Source organism: Ursus americanus, chromosome 17 (genome assembly GCF_024610735.1).
Source record: "Ursus americanus isolate L20-20 chromosome 17, mUrsAme1.1.p, whole genome shotgun sequence".
Classification (NCBI taxonomy): Eukaryota; Metazoa; Chordata; class Mammalia; order Carnivora; family Ursidae; genus Ursus; species Ursus americanus.
The window spans coordinates 7,618,592-7,643,826 of record NC_142143.1 but is presented as its reverse complement, the minus strand read 5'-3'; the positions used below and the strand labels follow the sequence as shown (position 1 = coordinate 7,643,826).

At 39.6% G+C, this 25,235-nt stretch overlaps 1 protein-coding gene across 1 annotated transcript in view; it reads left to right on the top strand.

Moving 5' to 3' along the window:
• Nucleotides 1-25,235, top strand: part of EP300 (EP300 lysine acetyltransferase) — a 79,504-nt gene that overhangs the window by 40,556 nt on the left and 13,713 nt on the right. Inside the window, exons 9-21 of the mRNA XM_045780123.2 lie at nucleotides 2,026-2,143; nucleotides 3,015-3,189; nucleotides 10,020-10,097; nucleotides 11,125-11,234; nucleotides 13,117-13,254; nucleotides 13,863-14,300; nucleotides 15,564-15,743; nucleotides 15,949-16,093; nucleotides 18,255-18,373; nucleotides 19,653-19,892; nucleotides 20,724-20,812; nucleotides 22,833-22,913; nucleotides 24,991-25,047. Of these exons, the coding sequence (XP_045636079.1) occupies nucleotides 2,026-2,143; nucleotides 3,015-3,189; nucleotides 10,020-10,097; nucleotides 11,125-11,234; nucleotides 13,117-13,254; nucleotides 13,863-14,300; nucleotides 15,564-15,743; nucleotides 15,949-16,093; nucleotides 18,255-18,373; nucleotides 19,653-19,892; nucleotides 20,724-20,812; nucleotides 22,833-22,913; nucleotides 24,991-25,047 (1,968 nt within the window). The remainder of the gene's footprint in view (nucleotides 1-2,025; nucleotides 2,144-3,014; nucleotides 3,190-10,019; nucleotides 10,098-11,124; nucleotides 11,235-13,116; nucleotides 13,255-13,862; nucleotides 14,301-15,563; nucleotides 15,744-15,948; nucleotides 16,094-18,254; nucleotides 18,374-19,652; nucleotides 19,893-20,723; nucleotides 20,813-22,832; nucleotides 22,914-24,990; nucleotides 25,048-25,235) is intronic.

The following is a 25,235-nucleotide window of genomic DNA, read 5'->3' as shown; positions in this document are numbered from 1 at the left end:
TCTTATTCATAAAGAGTTACCATGTCAACATGCTTCCAATCTGCCAGGCACTTAACCACAAGAGGAGTATTACTGATTTTTCTGTAGCCTGGCTGTTGCTGCTAATGCTTCTGCTCCTGTGGCTTTCTTGCTTCCTGTTCTCTGCTTCTCAACTTTTCTACCATCATTTGTAGGAGCCCAGCTTTAACAGTGTATAAACTATTCTACCTAGTGACTGTTTTCAGTATATTAGCTAAAAATTATTTTAGTGTCACTGCCTTTTGCAAAACTCAAATTTTAAAAGAAGAACCAGGTCTCAGTGCATTAGAATATGGTAGTGGTAACACTTTTATTTAATAAAACTCTTAAGATGTTGAGTGGTGGCCATTCTGTGGTCTTCTGGCCCTCCAAAAATACATGTCAGTGGTTTGTCCACTGTTGTGGAGTTGATGTATGCCAGGCATTCAGCTTCTTTAAAGAAGTGACTTCTTTAAAGACCTCTTGTCAGATGAAAGAGGGGGAGGGATAGAAAGCAGTAAAATATAATGTGCTTGATATCATAAAAGTAGAGCTTGGACCTCACTCATTACAGAGCTTGCACTGTGAATGACGTCCAGCTTTTTTTTCTCAGAGATATCAGTCTTTTGACTTAATAGAAGGGTCTCCTTCATTCCATCCATATTTTTTATTGGTTTAGAACCATGTGGCCTTTTTTTTTTTTTTTTTTAAGATTTTATTTATTTATTTGACAGAGACAGTGAGAGAGGGAACACAAGCAAGGGGAGTGTGAGAGGGAGAAGCAGGCATCCCACGGAGCAAGGAGCCCGATGCGGGGCTCGATCCCAGCACCCTGGGGATCATGACCTGAGCCGAAGGCAGACACTTAACGGCTGAGCCACCCAGGCGCCCCAAGAACCATGTGGCCTATCTTTTATCTAAACTTACTTTTATCTTACATTAGCCTACCAAGTATATTTAAGTTTCATTTAGGAATTCAAAAATGATGGCACTAGAAGTGGAATTTGATAACAAGGAGAAAACTCTATTTTAATAAAATGAATTAAAAAAGAACAACCAAAACAAACTTATTTTGTGCCATTCAGATTATTTAACAACCGTTATCTCATAACAGATAATAGATTATTTGGGATTGATCATCTGATTTGACATTTAAAGTATATTATGTGCTTGAGAATTTTTTACCAACTCAGATATTCTTCTAAACTTCCATTTATTTCTTTTCCATCTGGTTTTTCCAAATCCTGCACAACTGAACATGAAATATCCAAATAGTAAAATTAATGACTGGAAATATGTTTGTTAAATCTTCAGAACACTAGTGCCAAGCATTTTGTAGGGAACTGTTAGACCGTAAAAGACATTGAATGGGACAGAATCATTATGCATCTCTGCCCCTTCCACTTCATGTTTTTTATCTTGTAAGACTTTGTAGTGATTATTAGGTTTTATTTATTTATTTATTGAGAGAGAGAGGGAGACAGAAAATCCTTAAGCAGCTTCCATACTCAGAGCATGGAACCCGACACTGGGCTCAATCCCGTGTCCCTGAGATCATGACCTAAACTGAAATCAAAAGTTGGATGCTTAACTTGACTAGGCCACCCAGGCGCCCCATTAGGTTTTATTTTTATTAAGCTGAATAAATTCAGGAGAAGAGAAGGATCTGAAAAGGCAGTTGGTCCTTGACACTATGACAAAGGTCAGGTTTCCTCACTTCCTTTATGCAAATAGCCTGGTATAATTTTTTTGCTCTATGTTAGAGTGACAGGGACCAGAGGCGATTTTTGTGGTGTCATTTCTTACATTCTGATCAGGGAAACCTTTTGTTTACCACAGAGACAATTTCATTTGGACCAGTATTATTTAATATTTGAGTACATCCCACCCCTTATTATCTTACTTAATGTGCACATTGTATAAAAATGAGAAAACCGTAATCAGGAAAAAGTTTAAAGTGCTGTATATTATTGTGATAAAAATGAAAAGTTGACATGATATTATAGTGGTAGAATTTTCTTTTCCTAGTGTTCAAGCCATATTTCCTACTCCGGATCCTGCTGCTTTAAAAGACAGACGAATGGAAAACTTAGTTGCATATGCCCGGAAAGTGGAAGGGGACATGTATGAATCTGCAAATAATCGAGTGAGCATCTGTTTTTCTGTATAAAGTCAGAAATGGACCTGTTCTATTTTTTTATTCTTCTTTGTAACATATACAAGTACTGTTGTACTTAAGAGAAGGGTACCCTTTAGCTATCCTATCTTATTCTCACTGTGCACAGTCAAGATAACAAAGCAATTTTCTTAAAGCGTATGTCATCAAGAATCATACATTTTTCCTCTTAATAATACAGTGCACTAGCATGACACTTTATCTGGGTTGTCCTTCTGTCAACTTAAAAAGTGGTTGAGCTGTTACCAGCTCTGTGCTATTTTCACTAGAGTATGGTGAATCAGCTGCTTAGTATGTTCATCTCAAGTAGTATTCCAGTTTCTCTACATCATTTGAACTTTGTTCTATAAATTGGCAGTTTTTCAAAGTACATTCATTCCATGTGCTGCAAATTGCCAGTTTATATTTTGTAAACCTACTTTGAGAGGTCATGCTTTACTATGTAGGTTCATAATAAAGCTGCTTTTCACATAATGATTTCAAACATGAACTCACATCTGGAGTGATCTAAGAAAGTAGATTAGATGGTGGTTATCAGAGGGGAGGGGTGTGGAATGGGGAAACAGGTGATGGGAATTCAGGAGTGTACTTGTGATGAGCACCGGATGGTGTATGAAGTGTTGAATCACTATATTATACATTTAAAACTAATACTGTACTGTATGTTAACTAACTGAAATTAAAATAAAAACTTAAAAAAATAGATTAGATTTTCCCCCCTTGGGGTTTCTGCTTACCTCTTTAAATGAAGCTAATGTCGGTTCTTCGGTCATTTTTTCTGTTACCTAATGTAGTTCCTCTTTTTTTCCTTACCTCTGTTTTATTTCCAACATTCAAAAAGGCGGAATACTACCACTTGCTAGCTGAGAAGATCTATAAGATCCAGAAAGAACTAGAAGAAAAACGAAGGACTAGACTACAGAAACAAAACATGCTGCCCAGTGCTGCAGGCATGGTGCCAGTTTCTATGAATCCAGGGCCCAATATGGGGCAGCCACAACCAGGAATGACTTCCAGTAAGTGCTTTTTGTTACAGTTACTTCGGGGAGAAATTGGTAATAAAATAAATGATTTCTAACCGAGGTCATTAATTTGCGTTAGCTTATTTTCCTAGAGTGTCTGAATGATCCTTTTTTGCCTTTGCAAAGAAACTAATGCATCCCTTAGTAAAAGAAGTAACAACAGCATATTTAAGATTTCTGAGCATAGTAAATACTTAAATCTTGATAATCTGGCATCATTTTTAGAAGCCCAAGATACTTTTCTGTCAAAGCGACACCTAGAAAATGATAGCGCACAAGTTTACACTGACTTGAATTTGGTCGGCATCCAATAGATGTAGGCCAAGCGGTTCAAAGTCCCCACCAGCTTTCATACATCCTGAACAGATAATAGAGATCATGTTAGTTAGCATTGTCACACTTTCTCCTTTTTTTTTTCCTTAAGATTTTATTTGACAGAGACACAGCAAGAGAGGGAACACAAGCAGGGGGCGAGGGAGAGGGAGAAGCAGGCATCCCGCTGAGCAGGGAGCCTGATACGGGGCTCGATCCCAGGATCCCGGGCATGACCTGAGCCGAAGGTAGTTGCTTAAAGACTGAGCCACCCAAGCGCCCCTGTCACACTTTCTTCTTGACACAATATGTTTGAAGGCTAAGAACTATTTAATTTTTAGAAGCATTTAAAATTCATCTTGACAGTTTTGGTATTCTGGTTATAGGAGCCTTCTCAGCCAAATGAATAACCAGATAGCCAAGATTATTACACATCCCCTTATTCATTCACTGACTCATTACTAGATTTCAATCAGTGAAATGAGTTTTGTACACATGGTGAAGAACAACACAGGCTATTTTGAATGTTGTGAGAAAGGCTATGAGAGGGAAAAGCCTGTATTTATTGAATCAGGGAAATCTGACTACCTGTAGATAGTGCCATCTAAGCCAGTAGGTACCAACTCATATGTCAGGATTTTAGGTGGGCTGAGAAATTCATCTCCCTCAGGCCTTGAAATAGTAAAGTGGTGAACTCCTGGTTGCCGCAGAACTTACGCAGCCCCATTTGTTAAATGCAGTGTGCTGGATACATGTTCTCATAGGGCCGTGATGTGAGAAGAATTGAGAAGAGCCACAGTTTTTCTGGCAGAGGATGAGTATACATGGAGGTCCACTGGCAAAGGCAAAGCAGCTGTTTTTTTGTTTTGGTTTGGTTTGGGTTTTGTTTTTGTTTTTGTTTTTTTAAGATTTTATTTATTTGAGGGAGAGCATAATCAGGGAGGAGGGAGATGGAGAAGAAGGCTCCCTGCTGAGCAGGGAGCCCAATGCGGGGCTTGATCCCAGGACCCTGGGATCATAACTAGATCCAAAGGCAGACGCTTAACCTACTGAGCCACCCAGATGCCCAAGCAGTTGTTTTTTGAGTAGGTAGGAAAACAAATGAATAGAAACAAAGTCAAGACTAGAACCAAGTAGACTGATTCAGTGCTGATGGTCTAAACCAGGACAGTTAGGTATAGAGACAAGTGGACAAACCTGAGATACTTGGGTGTGATAGTTTTCTGAAGTTCTTTAGAAGTTTGAGCCAAGTCTAAAGTCTGCAGATACTAAATTGTAGTCTTACATTAGAGGGAAAGCAGTATGGTGTCTCGATGCAGACAGGAACAAATATTAATGGAACTGAATAGCCTCTAAATATATGTTGACCTTTGGCCTTCTAAATCTGGCATTTTGTGAATGAGATCCCTACCTTATCCCATATGCAAATTAATTTATAAAACAAAAGTTTTAAATTTTAAACAAAAAATTAAAAGTAGTACACAGAATGTATTGAAGAAAATATAAAGTGAAATGAAAAACATCTTTAAACTAGATAACTACCTAGAAATTTTGAAGAAAAGACAACAGAAGATACCATAAACATAATTAATGGACAAATCAAGGTAAATATTTTCAATATTAAAGGTGCTAATTTCTTAATATATGACTTGGGGGGAAAAGATGAAACATGGGAAGAAAAATGGGGAAAGAAAAGGAAAGAACAAGTAAAATCAACGTGACCTTTTGGGGTCTTTGAATGTTAAAGTGGGTATTAAAGACTGTATAGTAACATGGTTCTGGAATATGGTGTTGGTGAGAATTTAAATGTTTTTTTCATTCCCTTGAGTCCAGTTGTTATGTTTCTAAAAATTTAATTCTGAGTAATGTACAATTGCACAGAAATATTCACAATAGCATTATGTATACTATGGAAACATCTTAACAGTGCCCCCCAGGATTGCATTGCTAAAGTAGCCACATAGCTGTACACTGGAGTATTTTAATTGAGGCTTCTCCAGAGCATTCCCTTTTTACCCAAGCAGTTGGAAGGTTGAACAGATTTAACCAGCCATCTGGAGCCCTCTACTTAAAGGTGAAGGGCAAGGTGTGGCTGCTACAGAAACCACTCTAAGGTAATTCCACCTACCTCCTGAGCAGACGGCTTACCGTCAGGGGACTGCTCCCTATGTAGAGATAAATAATGATCAGGAAGGATTCATCCTGTGGTCCTTGTATAGATAATTAAAATGGCAAGGGAAATTCATTATAGAAAAAGAAAATGTTCAAAAGAAAAAATTACTACACAGAAGAAATGAAAACAAAAAGGGGATGAAAAATGAACTGGGAGGGGCACCTGGGTGGCTCAGTCAGGTAAGCGTCAACCTTTGGCTCAGGTCATGATCTAAGGTCCTGGGATTGAGCCCTGCATCGGGCTCCTTGCTCAGTGGGGAGCCTGCTTTCCCTCTCCCTCTCTCTGCTTATGTTCTCTATTTCTCTCTCTCTCTCTCTCTGTCAAATGAATGAATGAATGAATGAATGTTTAAAGGGGGGAGGAGAATGAGCTAGGAGAGTTGACTGAGTTTAAAGCCAGATTAGCAATTTAAAAAAAAACCACAGAAGATAAGAATTAAAACAGCTTTATTTAAAAAGGTACAAAATATGGGGCACCTGGCTGACTCAGTCAGTGGAGCATGTGACTCTTGATCTCAGGGTCATGAGTTTAATCCCCACTTTGGGCTGTAGAGCTTACAGTAAGAAGAAAATTAGTAGGTGACAGATACATAGAAAAAAAGATTTGAGGGATAATGTTAGGTACTATTGCCCCATTTTACCAGTGAGGAACTGAGGCATAGAAAGGTGGCCTGACTTGCTGTGGTCACGATGTTAGTGAGTGGCAGAACCAAAAATCAAACCCAGGCATTTTGTCTTCACAGTCTGCTCTATAAACCATTCAATATGTTAAATACAGTTGTAATTAAAAAGTAATAAAAGAAAGTTTTCTTGAAAGAAAAGGCTGAATTGCCCAACCAAACCTAGCTTATAACTGTCTTAACATAAAAGTAGATGAGGGAACATCCAGAAAATAAAATCAAACCATGAAGAAAGGGAGTGATTAATTTGACCAGATGAAACACCCGAAGTGCACCATAAGGAAGAAACTAGTTAATAAGATAAATATATATGCACCCCCATGTTCATTGCAGCATTATTTACAATTGCCAAGATAGGTCCATCAGTAGTTCAAGAAAACGTGTGTGTGCGCCTGTGTCTGCACACACCCACCCACAAATACTACTCAGTCATTAAAAAAAGGAAGTCTTGTCATTTGTGACATGGATGGGCCTTGAGGGCACTGTGCTAAGTGAAATAAATCAGAAAGACATGATCTCCCTTATATTTGGCATATTTATTTTTAAAAAATTAGTTCACAGATCCAGACAACAGTTTGGTGGTTGCAAGAGGCGGGGTGGGGGCAGCAGTGTGGTTGGGGGTGGGTGATAGGGGGGAAGATCAAAGGTACAAACTTCCAGTTACGATTAAGTCCTGAGGATGTGTAATGTACAGCACGGTGACTATGGTTAGTACTGTATTAGACATTTGAACCTTGCTAAAAGAGTAGATCTTAAAAGTTCTGATCACACACACAAAAAACCCACCTTGTTGCTCTGTATGGTAATGGATGTGGGGCTGACTTACTGTGGTGATCCTTTTATAATACACACAAATACTGAATCATGTACACCTGAAACTAATACATTGTCATGTCGGTTATATCTCAGTTTTTAAAAAAGATAGAAAAACGTGGTAGGAAATGTGGAAAACACAATTTTTATATTCAATGTAATCTGTCAAGTTCAGTATGAATTTATTTCTACCTCATTTTTATATTTGTATGAGAAAATGATTATGGGCACAAGGAAGGATTATGGAAGACTTGTACTTTCTCATTTTTGTATTTCTGTAAAGCCCCCCCCGCAAAGGGCATGCGTTATATAATCAAAGGGTGGCTATGGTAGGTATTTGTATTAGCCTAGAAAGGTGTTTATAAGTGAATATAAACAACATATATGCGCAGTCTTTAAATGATGAACCTAATTGTTAATGAGTTGGAATAAGGAGCTAAGGAGCTGACTCCTCAATTTTTTCAAACATAAAAATACTAAGAGAAACTTGACAAGTATGTATATTATCTGTATAGTATTTAATATGACAATTCCCAGAAAAAAATTTCTGGAAGAAATAAATGCTAACCTGTTAATATTGGTTTCTTGTGGGGGTGATAGGCTTACTTGGGATAAATTTAGTGTTGTGTTTTAAAAGGTTTTTGATTGTCCAATCTATGTGTGTATTTTGCATTGAGAGTGTTTTGTTTCAATGTGAATGATAAGCATTTTAATTAATGGTTTTATATGTGTGTATGTATATACTTTTTAAAATTTTCTAAATCAAAAATTATCAAAATGTTCCTTCAATGTCCATCAGATATTCCTTATAAGAGAATTGAAGAGCTGCCTCATGGGCCAACAGTAGGTTTTATGACACATTTATACCATGTAGCCAGTAAAAACTAGCATGTACATCGTAGTTGTAAGTGAAGATGTCATGGCCAGATGTGGGCAGTAGAATTAGGTTTTAGTTTTTTCATTTAATCTGATTAGTCTCACATAATTGAAAAGGTTTTGCATTAGAATATGGATTTCTGGTTTCCTTTAAGAAGGGAAGGATCTAGCAGATTTGGCCCTCCCTCCTACAAGGGTACCGAGTTGTGGCTGCTTGTTATAACAGTTATGCTTTCCCTGCTTCATCCCAGTTGCTCCCTGTTCCCTGTACTTCAGATGCCTAGTCTTTCCCACTTGTTGATACTAACTGCTTGGTCCCTGCTGGCATTTAACTTGTAACACCTGTCCACATTGACAGGAAAAACATTCTTTATATATTATGTGAAAATCTTGCTTTTACATAAAGTGTAGTGAATACACATGTGGAAGATTAAAACTATAGAGGTTTTATCTGTCATACGTTCTCTAATTTTTATATAGTGAATGTAGGTTATATGCATAATTTTATAAATCTTGCACAGTTGTGGATAAGAGTATATGAATAAATGTTTAGAATTCTCTCCAGTATTCAATTTGACTGTTTTAGTTTTATTAAGAACAATATTAGTGGTAAATCCTGGTGGGTTTAGTTACTTGAATTACACTAAACCACTTAGTTGTGTGGTCATTTTTGTTATTAGTATAGCACACTTGTAGAAGTGATGGGGAATTTCGAATTGTCTGAAGTGTGGTAGGCTTTCTTTAGAGCATAGTCTGCCACAAGCATATCTGAGGCTTGAGTGCATAGCACTTTGGGTTGGCGGGGTGTCCAGGGCAGAATTGGGTCACTGCAAGCATCTTGTCTTTTCCCAGAGTGCTGTAGAAGTGTTATTTTCTCTGCACCATGATATGGAAACGGTTGGAAAGCACTGTGCTAGAGGGTGTCCAGATAATCCAAGAAACCCTTAGAACTTACATACTTTTGACCCTTGAACAACCCAGGAGTTAGGGGCGCTGACCTCAACATAGTTAAAAATCCACATAAAACTTTTAACTCCCCCAAAGTTTAATCATTAATAGCCTGTTGACCAGAAGCTTTAGAGATAGCATAAACAGTTAACACATATTTTGCATGTTATATGTGTTAAATACTGTATTTTTAAAATAAGCTAGAGAAAAAAGAAACGTTTCTAAGAAAATCCTAAGAAATACATATTTACCCAAAAAAACCTGCATGTAAGTGGACTTGCGGAGTTCAGATGTTGTTCAAGGGTATTAATATTCTGATGTCATTTTTAATTAGTTCTGCTTTTGTATTTAAGAGGTCCTTGATGTATTAGAACAATATAATATGTAAATTATTTAAGGTCAGGGTTCACAGTGGGTTTGTGCGAATAAGAACACATGGGGGTACACATCAAATTTGGTCACTGAACAAAATCCAAAGAATCCAGCTTAGTCAAACAGAGCATATTAAATGCTATAGTAGCCTGTCTTGCTTGCTTGCTTGCTTTTTTAAGATTTTACGTTATTTTCCTGTCAACACTGAAAGAAAGCAAAAAGATTATAACTGTTTGGAGGCTTTTCTTATATTCTAGAACTTCAGGTTCCTAAGTTCATAGCTTTATTCTTTGGAGATTGAGGCTGAATTTTTCATGATACTACTATTTTGTGAGGTTTTTTTTCTTCTTTTTTCCTTCTCTCTCCCTCTCTCTCTCTCTGTCCCTCTTTTTAATGGAAGGGCACTGGATAAAAGATGGTTTTCTAGGGGCATCTGGATGGCTCAAGTCAGTTGAGCGTCTGCCTTTGGCTCAGGTTATGATCCCAGGGTCCTGCAATGGAACCCTGCGTCTGGCTGCCTGCTCAGTGGGGAGTCTGCTTCTCCCTCTCCCTCTGCCCCTCCCCCTGCTTATGCATGCTCTCTCTCTCAAAAATAAATGGATAAAATCTTAAAAAAAAAAAAAATCTAACCATTTCTCTATTCCACCCTAGATGGCCCTCTACCTGACCCATCTATGATCCGCGGCAGTGTGCCAAACCAGATGATGCCTCGGATAACTCCACAGCCTGGTGAGTTACAAAAGAAATCCATGTATCTAACCATAGCTTTTTTTTTTTTTTTTTTTTTTTTAAAGTAAGCTCGATGCCTAACATGGGGCTTAAACTCAAAATCCTGAGATCAAGAGTCCCATGCTCTACTGACTATGCCAGCTAGGTGCCCCAACCATGGCTTTTTAAAAGAGTCTCTGGTGTACTACAAGATTGTTCTTGCCACCTTGATTCCTGCCTCAGACCAGCAGTGTGTATCATAATTACCTACTTGAGAAATCAGAGCACATTTTGGAGTTGGAGCCCAGGGAGAAAGGAGAATGGTATTGAGCACAGGTTGGCTGGCAGGTCAGGTGGCAAAGACATGAAATGATCAAGCATCCATTTAAAAACAGCTGGTCAAGGGGTGCCTGGGTGGCTCAGTCGGCTAAGCGTGTCTGCCTTAGCTCAGGTCATGATCCTGGATCCTGGGATTGAGCCCTGTGTCGGGCTTCCTGCTTGGCGGGGAGTCCGCCTCTCCCTCTCCATCTGCTCTCCCTCCCCCAACTCATGCTTGCTCTCAAATAAATAAATAAATAAAATCTTTTATAAAATAAATAAAAACAACTGGTCAGGATGGATTTTATTCCAAATTATAAAATTTTATTCAGAGAACATATGTTAATTAACGGTGTTCTTCTGTGGCTACTGTGAATTAAACAAATTATTTGCAGTCGAAAGCAGGTTCCTTTATTTGTCCTGATAAAATAGTACAAAATCAGGGGCGCCTGGGTGGCTCAGTTGGTTAAGCGGCTGCCTTCGGCTCAGGTCATGATCGCAGGGTCCTGGGAGCAAACCCTGCGTTGGGCTCCCTGCTCTGCAGGGAACCTGCTTCTCCCTCTGCCTGCTGTTCTCCCTGCTTGTGCACTCTCTTTCTCTCTCAAGTAAATATATAAAATCTTTTTTTAAAATTATTTTAAAAACATTTAAAAGATGTACAGAATCAGAATTCATTCTTTAGTTTTCCAATTCCATGAAGGTATTTAGACCTAATATTTTGTACTTACAGGTTTGAATCAGTTTGGCCAGATGAGTATGCCCCAGCCCCCAATTGGACCCCGGCAAACCTCTCCTCTTCAGCACCATGGACAGTTAGCTCAGCCTGGAACTCTCAACCCGGTGTGTCATCTTTGGGTAATCGTTTTGGCCTTTACCTAATATTTAAAAATCCTTTTTATTTGTTTCTGCTCTGTAAACAACTCTTAACAGTTGCTTAAACAGCTAACTATAAGCGGTTAACCTTAAACACATGATAAATGATTATATATGTGTTTTAGAGGTGAGAATAAATAGTTATTTTTTAAAAGTGGAATAGGAGAAAACCATAAACCATATACCACAGTTACACAGTAAATGCTATATAATCCCTAATTTTCATCTATCTCTTTTACCAATAAATTGTATTTAGAAATTTATCCTGCAAATTCATCACTAAGGTACCAAAAGGATAGAATTTGGAGAAAATGCATGTTAAAGATCTTGTATTATGTAACCTGTTTTGAAAAAAGGCCATATCCTGAATGCACATTAGGGATTTATTATGGTTAAATTATGGTACATTTGTAAATTGGAGTGCTCTGTAAGCAATAATTTCAGAACTTTCATGGTGGCATAAAAGCTGTTTACAGCTTTAAATGAAGAACCAAGTTTCTGAAGTGTATGTAGAGGATCCAGTGTAGTTAAGAACTCTCTTGATTATAATCTATATAAAATAAAAACTAAAAGAAAGTTTTGTTTCCAAGTACAACCCATGGTCCTCGTACTAGAAAGCTGGTAAGGGCAACCAGTCACCTTTCCCTGGAGTCTCAATATTTAGTGGCCTGCACACTTTGATAGTCTTTTATAATGTGCATCAAACACAGAACCTATCCTCCAGGAAACTGTCTGTTGGACGAGTGGTGTAGGGGCAGTTGTTTGGTTCTAGAGACTGGAGAAGAGGGACTCTGAGCATTCATCACTCCTTATGCAAATTCTGAGGCGATCCACCTTTCCACATTAACCCCCACCCTTAGGCTTTCAGAGTTAGGTAGTGCTTTCAGTCCTTGAGCACCAGACTGCCACGTTTGTAAGATAAATACCTTTCTTTGATTATGAAGTTTTTGACCTTTGTTTTTCCGTAATTCCTTCCTCTGTTAAAGGCCTATATTTGGGAGAATTTTAGAAATGAAATTTAATAATCCTCACGATAAAGCACATTTCCACTAGAGAGTGCCCTCATGTCCCCTTCCACTCAATTGCTGTCCCCTTTAGACAACTGATACCTCGATTTCTATCACCATGACCTTCTTTCAACCATTTTTCAACTACCTTTTTTCAACAATAAATGAAATTATTCAGATGTACTCTTGTATCTGACCGTTCTGGCTCAACATAATGGTGTTAATGTTCATCTACATTGTTGTTTATGTCTGTCCTTGCTGAGTAGTATTCCGTGAGTGTGCCAGAATGTGTTTATTCTTTGTGTTATTGGTGGACATTCTGGTTGTTTCCAGCTGTTGACTTTTTATGAATAAAGCTACTATAAACACTCCCCCCCCCAAAAAGGAAATGAAATGTACAATCCTCAAATATTTGTGGACCATGAATGCTACCAAGTTCAGCCATACTTTTGTTAAGATTTTAATTGTACCTATTATAGAGTCTTACAGTTTATGCTATTACAACATCATGACATGAATACAGACTGCGTGAAGATGTAATTCACTGTCACTTAACAAATAGTATGCAAAGAACAGTTACCTCTGTACCTTCTCAGGTGCATTTGTGTATCAGGAGAATTAGTTTGTCTGTAACCTCCTCTGATTGCTTTAGAGTAGGCTTGGGTCAGCTGTAAGGCTGTTCTCCATCATTTTTGCAGGAGAGTCCAGTGTTGCACACTATCTTCCTTTCCTACCCCACTTTCCCCTCAGCAGAGCCATAGCAGTTGTGATTCTAGCAGTAGTGGACTAACATAATGAAGCAATTGGTGCTCTGTGTTACTTTTTTTCCCCCCCTTATGCAGCCTATGGGCTATGGGCCTCGCATGCAGCAGCCTTCCAGCCAGAGCCAGTTCCTTCCCCAGACTCAGTTCTCAACACAGGGAATGAATGTAACGAATATGCCTTTGGCTCCGTCTGGCGGTCAAGCACCAGTGTCTCAAGTAGGTCTCACAGATGGGTTTTTTGTTGTTTTTTTTTTTTTTCACTTTTTTTTGTGATTCTTTAAACTTCTCTTGATCTAGGTTTTTACAGCAAAGCGTGGCAGCAAATAATGGGTGAAAATAGATGGTTTTTAAGTTTTTAATAAGAGCAATTATGGACATATGGTATTCTGCACATAGATTATTCTGTGACACAGCAGTGCTGCTAATTGTTACAAACTAGGAAAGAGATTAAATTGATAGTTGTAACCATTTTTTATAGTAGCAAACACTTGTTAAAATGAAATCTTAGAACTATAATGCAGAAGAGTGAAGTGTGGCTGAAGAGAGCATAGCCAGGCAGAAAATACCGTGTACTCAACTGGCCCGTGCCCCTGACGTGGCTGAGGCCATTCTGCTGTGGGTTGTTTTTGTTGTTGGTTTTTGGTGAATTTGTTTGAAGTCTACTTAATTAAGTACAACAGTGGTTGGATTATCTGAAGATATGCCCCCAGAAACAGGATTTTTGACACAGTTGAAATGGAAGCATATTGCGTATGGTCTGCCTGTGTAAATACTTCTTTTATTGTGTTCTCAATTGCCATCTTGTTATGTTTCTCATTTAACAGGCACAAATGTCCAGTTCTTCCTGCCCAGTGAACTCTCCTATAATGCCTCCAGGGTCGCAAGGGAGCCACATTCACTGTCCCCCTCTCCCTCAATCAGCTCTGCATCAGAATTCACCCTCTCCGGTACCTAGTCGCACCCCTACACCTCACCACACTCCCCCAAGCATAGGGGCTCAGCAGCCACCAGCAACAGCAATTCCAGCCCCTGTTCCTACACCTCCAGCCATGCCCCCCGGGCCGCAGACCCAGGCTCTACATCCACCTCCAAGGCAGACACCCACACCACCACCAACGCAGCTTCCTCCTCAAGTTCAGCCTTCACTTCCTGCTGCTCCTTCGGCTGACCAGCCACCGCAGCAGCCTCTCTCACAGCAGAGCACCGCAGCATCTGTTCCCACCCCAACGGCGCCGCTGCTGCCCCCACAGCCTGCGACTCCAGTAAGCAGAGACGGGTTTTGGCAGAATCCTTTCAGATTGAACTGTAGTGTGAATTTTTGTATGCTGGTTCTATTCTATTTGTGTTGTCTCCCCAGTTAAACTAGAATCTGTTTGTAGTTAGGGACTTTCTTTTCCTTCCTGTTCTTTCTTCCCATTGTAGTACCTAGCATAGAGGGAGCTCAAAGACTTTGTTTAGGTCTGACGTTGACCATGGTATGTTTTGTGTCTGAGACTTGAAGTCATATAAGCAGGGTGACAAGGGGAAAGAATCTGTAGTATGATTACTACACCACATAAGTTTTCTGTTTATTTAAAGAATCTTTTTCAAACAGTCTGAGCTGTAATATTTGAGAGTGAATAAACAAAACCATAGATCTGTGAATGTCTCTGGTCCTAGCCAAGGTTAGAAAATCATGACGTAAGATGAGAAAAGTTGGACCTGGAATAGTCTATAGCTTCCTTGGGAGTGGCTCATTACGTACATAGCGGAAATCCAAGTTCACTTCTAATAGTTGCATCCTTACTAATAGAATTCTCTGTGTCAAGGCTCAGAGCTTTCTACTTGTTCACTGATACTTTATATTTTAGTTCTGTTATGTTGGTGAACAGAGAAGTGCCATGAGTCATAGCTACTTCATAAAACACCATAAGTCAGCAACTGGTTATCCCACCACTGATAGGCAAGGAACAGCAGAATGCAGAAAGGAAACTTTTGATTAGGGTAGTTCCTGAAAATACTAACTACTCATGAGGTTTCTTATTGGAAGACCAAGGAAGAAAGATTGCTTAGTTACCCATTAGAATGTGGTGATTCAGAACAGTCATTCAGTGTGGGAGTTGATTAGATGCTCTCTGCTTTTTCTGTACACTTGCAGCTTTTCCCACTGGAAAGTTCAAAACAAAACAAAATAGCTAGTCAGTACTTACTTTCTTTCAATTTATCTGTAAATGTGAGCTCCTCTGAGGCAGTCCTTTCTGAGACCCCAGCCCTCACACACTGCCACGGAATGAAGCTAGTGCAGAAACTGTTGCTGTCTCTCTCATGTATAGCCAGCCAGCCAGTATTTGCAAGTCCTCAGTCTCCTTTTCTGAAGCACAGTTTATTTCAAGGGAGTGAAATAGGCCGAGGATGTGAAAGCACCAGAAATGAATATAATGATAGGAGTCTAGAGTTAGGTGGTCAATCATGCCATCCTGTTGTGGAGCTTAAACTCTGGTTGTATAATTGGCAGACTTTTTGTGTGTTTTTCTCTTTCTGCCCAGCTTTCCCAACCAGCTGTAAGCATTGAAGGTCAGGTATCAAATCCTCCATCCACTAGTAGCACAGAAGTGAATTCTCAGACCATTCCTGAGAAGCAGCCGTCACAGGAAGTGAAAATGGAGGCAAAGATGGAAGTGGATCCACCAGAACCAGCAGATGCTCAGCCAGAGGATATTCCAGAGGTGAGAGCAGGGCGAGGACTGTTGTTGGTTCGGGCCTCAGGCTAGGAACCCAATTGAGCATTCTGGTAATTAGGTCTATTTCATTGATTTCCACATGAGAAGGGGTCTTCGGATATGTCTACAGGACAGAGTAAATAAGATAATGATCTTGTTGCTTCCTGGTGGCAAGTCTTTGGAATACTAAAATGTTTACCTTGTCTTCCAGACTAAAGCAGAAGACTGTAAAATGGAACCTACAGAAACAGAAGAGAGAGGCACTGAGTTAAAAACTGAAACAAAAGAGGAGGAAGACCAGCCAAGTACTTCAGCTACACAGTCATCTCCAGCCCCGGGACAGTCAAAGAAGAAGAGTAGGTCTCTTAGGCCCTCTGTTCCTGGAGGCAGGGGAAAAAACCAAAGACTTTGAGTAGAATGGGATCAGGCTTCTTGGGTTTCTGAAATTGATTTTAATGTGATTTCATTAAGCTTAGAGCCCTTTTGGCCTGGTCTCTGGGTTATTACTAATGTGGGAGAAGACTTTTTCCTTTAGGTGTATTTCCTTCCTGCAGTCATTGGATCAGTCACACCCATCATTTCTTCAGGGTTGGGTGGTTAACAACTTCTCAAAATTATTTTTTTTCCCCAGAGGAGAAAAATTGTTACATATCCATACTAAAATGCAGGAAATAATAGCAGTGATAATAGTACTGTTTGTTGTTAACCTCCTGGACACCAGGCACTGTGCCACCGGCATTGTCTCATCTAAAAACTTTGCAACAACTCTGAGTTATTGATCCCTGTTTTACAGGCAGGGAAAACCTGAGGCTCAGCAAGGTTAAGTAGCTTGCCCCAGCTTACTCGGCTGGTAAGTGAACTCAGGCAGGCTGATTCAGAGTCTGCTCCCAGCTAACTTAATGAGTCAAGCCGAGAATGCTGCTCTGCTTAATACAGAGTGTTACTCTTTTTAGTTAATTCCCACAAAAATTGATTTACCAACTACTTCAGGACTAGACCTTCTCATGGCTCTAGTGATGCCTTCTATGGCACAGGTAGGACTTCTCTCAAGGGAGGAATCTGCTGGCTCCTAAAGATAGTATATATAAAGGTGTTCCATTAATGCAGTTTAAAATGTTGGAGTTAAAAAATATTTAAATAGGGGCGCCTGGGTGGCACAGCGGTTAAGCGCCTGCCTTCGGCTCAGGGCGTGATCCCGGCGATCTGGGATTGAGCCCCACATCAGGCTCTTCTGCTATGGGCCTGCTTCTTCCTCTCCCACTCCCCCTGCTTGTGTTCCCTCTCTCGCTGGCTGTCTCTATGTCTGTCAAATAAATAAAATCTTTAAAAAAAAAAATATTTAAATAAGGTTTATATAACTGAGGTGTTATTTTAATATAAGCTGCAAGAAACCCAATCTTACTATTAGGAATCTGTCTTTAAAACAGCTAATTTCACAAGTTTGTTCGAATTTTGTTTCTTTTGAGTACAACCAGATACGAAAAACAAAATATCCTCTCCAGTTTGTTCATTTTTTTTAATGGTCACCCCCACCATGGAGTGAAAAATACCTAAGTACTAACAAATGTCCTCTCCTGAAGATAATTTGTAAATAGAGGTAGTAACAAGGCCTCTGCTGAGAGTGTTTTTGTTGTAGTTGTTTTAAGATTTTATTTATTTATTTAACACAGAGAGACAGCCAGCAAGAGAGGGAACACAGGCAGGGGGAGTGGGAGAGGAAGAAGCAGGCTCCCAGCGGAGGAGCCTGATATGGGGCTCGATCCCAGGACTCTGGGATCACACCCTGAGCCGAAGGCAGATGCTTAACGACTGAGCCACCCAGGCGCCCCTGAGAGTGTTTTAAAGCTCAAAACTGGACCAAATTAATTCCATTTGGGACACACCAGCAAATCTTTCCTGACCTTTAGGAAACATTGAAAACACACTGGGATGAAATTTGATCAACTCAGTCCATTGTTACGGCAATAACAATTTAGTTCTTTTTTTAGACTTAAACCTAACATTTGTCGTTAAGGTAATAAATATGTCGTCCTCCTCAGCTCTGAAACACCAAGCTAAATTTAATGAGGGACTCTTCCCTTCAGGGGTTCGGATTCATTTAGTGTGAAGACAGTACCAGGTCTAATACTGTTATCAAGAATGAGGATTTCTTTCTGTTCTTATTTGACAGCCCCTCCCCATCACTAGTATCTTTTGGATGTTTTCTGACAAGTCTGTTCATAAATTTTAGGAATACTTGGTATTCCTGTTTCTACTTGGTCAAAGATGATCTTAACTACATTTCTGACTGAAAAATTAGCTGATCCATGAAGGGTGTTTAAAGCTGACTAGACATGGTGTTTTGAAGGCACTACCTGATAAGGACCGGGAATTAGAAATAGGAAGTATATCTTAAGTGATAACTTCATGGAGATACTGTAGGCAGATTTGTGGTTTGTGAGGTCTTTTTATAGCTTCAGCTTGAGTGTGTTTTCTTCTTTTGCTTAATTGATAACTAATTTCAAATGTGCTCTTTAGTTTTCAAACCAGAAGAGTTACGACAGGCACTGATGCCAACTTTGGAGGCACTTTACCGACAGGATCCGGAATCCCTACCCTTTCGTCAACCTGTGGACCCTCAACTTCTAGGAATCCCTGTAAGTATGTGGTGGTACTTTTGATTTTTTTTATTTATTAACAGCTTTATTCAGATATAATTCACATATTATGCAAGACACCCATTTAGACTGTACAAGTCAATGATTTTTGTGTATTAACAGGGTTGTGCAGCTATCACTAGTTTGGATCATTTTCATCACCCCCAAAAAGAAATTCCACGTCCATAGCAGTCACTCCCATTTTCTCCCCCCATCCAACCACTAGTCTACTTCTATCTCTGTGGATTTGTTTATTCTGGACATTTCATTAAATGGAATTAAGTAGTAAATTTTCTTTATGACCTACTTCCTTTAAGGTTCATCCATATTATAGCCGGAACCTGTACTTCATTCCTCTTTGTAGCCCCGCAGTATCCTTCTGTGTGGCTTTAGCACGTTTCCTTTACCCATTCATGCGTTGATAGACATGAGTTGTTTACACTTTTTGGCTGTTGGGCCTAGTGCTGCTATGAATATTCATTCACATACAAAATTTTGTGTGGGTGTATGTTTTTGTTTCTTTGGGGTGTATACCAAGGAGTGTGATTACTGGGTCATAGGTTTATTTATTTGGTAGAAAAGATGGACCAAATTAGCTTCATCTGTTTCTGAAGTTGCCTTTCTACACCAGGCTGCTGGCAGGCTTCACTTGGGGCTTCTAGGTGGTATTGGTTAAGGCAGTGGAGTGCTTACACAGGCAAACTCCATTCGGAACTTCTTTTTTCCTGTATTTTTCTGTGGCCTTAGATCACTGTTGTTCACTGGGCTTAGTTTTCTCATCAGTAGGCTCTTTTTAGTACCAAAACGTTAAGGCCGTTTGACTTCTTGGTCTTTAAATGGATCGCACATACACTGTGGTAAAGTATCTGGAGTTGTTTCGGTAGATCATCGGCCTACTGTCTGGAAAGTCTAGATAGTAGCTCTGTTATTTCTGCTCTCAGAGCTGCTTCGTATCTCTGTAGACTAATAACTTCAATCAGTTGAGTGGCTGACTCTAGATTTCAGCTCAGCCCCGGGTTCGGGCTCCATGCTCGGGAGTCTGCTTGAGGATTCTCTCTCCCTCTGCCCCTCCCCCAGTTGACGCACTGGCTCATGTGTTCTCTCTTTCTCTAATCTTTTAAAACAAGTGATGGGCATCAGTCAATTTCTTAGACATCCAGTCAGGTCAAAGACTCAACTTTTCTGGAAAACTCAATGATGATAATAGGAAGACACACCTCCACCTAAAAACATACTGAGACTTTGAGGTAATGTTCCTCGGTGTCCCTTATCCTTCTAGGATTATTTTGATATTGTGAAGAGCCCCATGGACCTTTCTACCATCAAGAGGAAGTTAGACACTGGACAGTATCAGGAGCCCTGGCAGTATGTGGATGACATTTGGCTTATGTTCAACAATGCCTGGTTGTATAATCGGAAAACATCTCGGGTATACAAATACTGCTCCAAGCTGTCTGAAGTCTTTGAACAAGAAATTGACCCAGTAATGCAAAGCCTCGGATATTGTTGTGGCAGAAAGGTAAGAAATTTTAGCATGGATAAAAATTACTGAAAATTTGACTAAATAGAATCCTGAATCATCAGATTATAAACTCATCTGGAGTAGGACTTTGGATCTTTTTCACCTATGGGTGCACAGTGCCTGGCATGTGCTGGTTTTCCGGTGCATACCAGTTCACATGGAGCTCATCTTGTCCTATTGAGTTTTTTGCTAAGTGGTTAAAGGACATGACTGCTAAGCTTACCTCGGAGTGGTGAGCTAATAGAGTACAGTAGTCCCTCCTTATCTGTGGGTTTCCTTCCCCCACGGTCCAGAAACATGATCTACATTCTGACATTACTAGCAAGAGGGCAGTAGTAGCCTTTATGCTACGTCGGAATACCTACATCACTGAGTTGACTTCATCTCATCACCTAGGCATCATAGCATCACAAGAAGGGTGGGTACAGTACAGTAAGATACTTTGAGAGAGGCCACGGTTACCTAACTTTGTTTATAGTATATTATTGTTGTTCTATTTTATTATTCATTAATCTCTTAACTGTGCCTGATTTATAAGTTAATTTTATTATAGGTATATATGTATAGGAAAGGACGTAATTATATATAGGGTCTGGTACTATCCACGATCTTAGGTGTCCACTAGTGTGGTCTTTGCCTGGGATAAGTGGGACTGCTACAGTGTACTAGAATGGTTTTAGTTCTGTGTATGCTCTTGGAAGCTGAATTAGCCCATTATGTAAATGAGAACCTAAGAGTTCACTGACTTTTGTTTCTGATCGGCCATTATGAATATTCCAGCTTGTCTTTCAGGCCTGTGTACTATTTAACAAATGGTTTCTGTTGCAGTTGGAGTTCTCTCCACAGACACTCTGTTGCTATGGCAAACAGTTATGCACAATCCCTCGTGATGCCACTTACTACAGTTACCAGAACAGGTAAGCCCGACCGTGTGTGGACCATGGTCCGCGTATCCGTGTGTCCAGGGACTGCATGCGGATGGACCAGCACACATACATTCATGGTTCATGTGTACCTTGCTTGAAAACAACTGTACAGCACAAGTTCTAGTCTTACCATTCTGCCTTCGTTTGCAGAATCAGTACAGTTTTTTAGCAGAAAGTAGCCTGTGTCAGTTGTCTGGCCCCGTATTTTTATAAGGCAGGAGCCCGCATCCTTGAGAGGTTGAGCAACTTTGTGAGTTCGGTGCCATAGATGGGATTACATCCCAGCCCCCACTTCTCTTTGCCCTGTCTTTTCACAGCCCAGCACAGCCTGAGGCAAACTGAGAAAATTTTTAAAGGAATTAGTCTTGTCCATGATATTGCTGCTATCTATCTCCTTCCCAAAAACTGTCCAAAAAACTTACAGCCAAAAGTTTGTTGGCCAGCTGTATCTTTTGGGAAATGTCTCCTTTTTGTGTGTAGCCTGCCACTAAGTTGTTCTTCTCAGGGCATATGAAAACAGAGGGTTTCAGAGTTTGTTGCTTTGCCTCTGTTAAGCACATAAAAAGGAGCATCTCCAAAAAATAGGTCTGCACTAGACTGTTACTTAAAAATTTTGGATATGACCGTGGATGGTAGAGTTCTAATAAATTAAGGACCTCTGCCTTATTTTCTCCTGGCCAAACAATGGCTGTAATCACACAGATGGCATTCATTAATCTGTCTTAAGCATGACCTGTCTCCTATTTTCAGTCATCAGCCTACAGTATAACTTGTGTAGGATGTTTACTTGGGGCTCTGAGACAGGTCATCACAGCGCCGGGCAGCTAATATTCTTTAATAAAACCAAGCCCATAGTGGTGGTTCTCGCTGAACTTGTGTTGCTACAGTTGCATTTCTAGCTTTGCAAAAGTCACTTAAACTTTTTGTTTTGTTTACAAAAAGTTAGGTGCACTCTCCTAATGCTTTGTTGTGATCATTAGAATCCACAGTTTTTCACTGTTAATACCTAAGAAAGGTGAATCAAGTTCTTAAAAGCACTTAACATTAAAAAAAAAAAAAGTGACAACTCGCTTGAAACTTTTCTCATGCAGCAGTCTTGACATACCATTTTTGGATTTTTAACATCAGTGTGCAGTGTTTGTAATCTTTGTACCCAAGGAACAGGTAGGCATGTGCTGGCATGCACCACTGCCTTTCTTTTGCCTTTTAAGCTATGTCAGTTGATGGCTGCAATCTGTATTTAAGGACTTGTGTAGATTTTTTCATTGGGAAAAAAAAAACAAAACAAAACATTTTAACTTAATTTGGCTTCCTTGGGATCAAAAAGAAATTTTATGCGTTTTTTTTCAATCCAGGGTTGTTTTTAGGTGATTGCTTCCTGGTTCCATATCCTTAGTGGATTTTTATTTGTTATTTACTTTGTTGTTGGAAATGGGGAGAAGTGTGTGATTGCTATGTTTCAGTAATAGAGTAGCAATTCTTCTCTCTCCAGTATATTTATCCTTCCTCCTTTTGATTATTTGCATCAAGTAGCATTAATTACTAGATTGAAAGAATGTAGGTCTGTGTAAGTGAAACTTCTTTGTTTTATTTGCTGTAATCATTTGCTACTTGTGATCCCATTTGAGATATTTAATGCTAATCTGTGCTTTGCCTTGGCTTTCTGCTTTGTGTTGTCTTGTCTTGCTTTTATGTTTTTTGTTGTCCTGCAATCCCTCATTTCTTCGTTTGTTTTGTGTTTTTTTTTTCTCCCTCATGCTTGTCGTTGTCTGCACTTGGCTTTGATTGCAAAAAACAAAAAAAAAAAAACAAAACAAAAACAAACCAAAAAAAACACCCAAACTGTGGGGCCCATAAATCTGCATCATTGAATGTCCTTGTCGCCGTTGATGACCTGCTCTCTGCTCCCGTCCCCCTCCTTGGCCTGCTGTGATTGGTGGCTTCGTTGCTTGGCTTGGGCTGTGTTGTGTGAACGGAACAGTTCACCCCAGTATGGCCTTCTTGCCGACAGGTATCATTTCTGTGAGAAGTGTTTCAATGAAATCCAAGGGGAGAGCGTTTCTTTGGGGGATGACCCTTCCCAGCCTCAAACGTAAGTAACTGCATTATTTTGGAAAGTACTGTCTTGGTTTGTTGTCAGGTGGTTATCCTTAAGCTTCTAAGTGGTCTTGGGTTACACTGCCAGGTTAGTAGCCATTAGCCACAGATGGCTGGCTGTTTAAATACAAATCAGTTAAAGGAAATAAAATTTCACATTCACACTTCAAATGCTTAGTAGACATCGGTGGGTAGTGGCTGCCATGTTGGTCAGCACAGATAGAGAACCTTTCTGTCATAGCAGAAAGTTTTATCAACACTGGATTGGATAGTCATTTTAGGTATTTCTTCCATAAGGAAACAGCTGCTCTCCCAAAAATTGAAAGGCTGTAGTACAAGGGAACTTCGTTATTAACTGTTCTAAGTTGGAGGGAAATTGAACAAATAATTTCCTTACAGCCTTCCCATGTAGGTTATCAGTACTGAAATCACTATAATTGTTGAGAATCATTCATTTCACATTAGGGGTTTAGACACTTATTAGAGTGGCCTAGAAGAAAGAGACTTGGTTGGGCTTTTGCAGTCTCACAAGCTCTTACCGTGTATGATGAATGCCAGGACAGATTTTCAGACATAGCCGTAAATTGGCTACTAGCTCTTCTGATTGCCAAGATGTAGTTAGACACTGTGGTTCAAGTGTGAACTGTTTAAGGAAGAAAGAACGATTTGGTGTGCTTTTAATATTCTTCAGTTCTTTCTTTCCTGATTTAACCTATAATAAACAGAAGTAGTTCAGAACATTCCAGAAAGTATGGGATTGTTACTAGTAAAAAAACAGGGCTTCTGAGGAAAAAGTGGTTAATTTTTCCGAATTAAGTCTTGAAGTTGCACTTTCCTTCAGTCACCATTGAACTACAATATAGTAGAGTTGGGTGCTAGTCTGGGGAGTAGATGCTGGGGTCCCTTGAGCCTTAAGGAGATTTTCTGACCCTTGGCTAAATAAATCAGGCTGACTAGCTCTGAAAGGAAGGCAGCCTTACCATTGGTAAGGTTGAGTGGCTTTCCCACAAGATCTAAACCTTAGGACAGCAAATCTCTTAGACTGAAGAGGATAGAAACCCCATTCCAATTCTATAGGTCTGTAGTGGGCCTCAGAGTCTGCATTACTGACAAGCTCCCAGGTCCTTCTGTTGTGCTGGTCTTCAGAACACACTTTGAGAAGCAAGGACTTCGGCCATTTAGATAATAATCTCTAGGCTGTACCTAGTAGGAAAGAGTTTAAATATGGAGATGTCCTCATTTTTGTGAGGAGGACTCACAGTAGTCAAAGTTGGGCTTCCTGGAGTTTATTCTTGGTAGAGAAGGTTAAGACGTTAACTTCTGTGCTTGTGAGGCTATGAGCAATGTGGTGTGCTAGATTTGGGCATAGGAGGCCCTGTGAAAGTTTTAAAATGAATATTATAAAATAAAGAATTTTTACTCTTTAAAATTACTGTTCTGGGTAATGATAAGTAACCTGAAATACGTATTTTTAATATTCACCTTTTTTTATTAATATAAAATGTTGTTTGACTAGACTGTCCTAAGAAATGAATATTAAATAGGGGTTTAGCTCTTTCCACATATACCATCTTCCATAGCTCAGTCTAGCAACAGTAAACTATTAAACGGTATGAATACTGGGGGCACCTGGCTGTCTCAGTCAGGAGAGCGTTGGGACTCCTGACCCTCGGGGTGGTGATTTCAGGCCCCACATTGGGTGTAGAGATTGCTTAAAGATAAAATCTTTAAAAAAGAAAAAAGGTATATATACCTAATACTAAGAGTTGTAGACAAGATTTAAAAAAGAACAAGAACAAACTCACGTTTCCAGTTGTTAAAGTTCCTGGGTTCTCCATTTCCTCTAAGCGGAAGTAGATTTATTATAAAGTCCTTTCCAAAAACGTAGGCATTCCTTGGTGTAAATGTACATTTTGTGGGGCCTAGAATATAGCTGTTTAATGTACCCTGAGTATCTTGGAAGATTTAAATAATGCACTTTCACAAGACTTGTTCCTTTGGTTAGAATAGTAGTCAGATTGTTCATCTTTCCATATTGCTTTTTCCTCATTGTGTCCCTCTTTTCTCCTTAGTACGATAAATAAAGAACAGTTTTCCAAGAGAAAAAATGACACACTGGATCCTGAATTGTAAGTAGCTCCCCTTGAATAGTCTGTATACTTTGATACTCCCTCTTCCTTTCGTTCTGTTTGTTTGCATAGCAAGTGCGGCCTGAGGATAAATGTACACGACACACGTGCAACGTGGATGGTCGACATCTGGGAGTCTGCACTACAGTTAATATTCATTCACATTCCAGTGAAGCCCCGGCCTACCT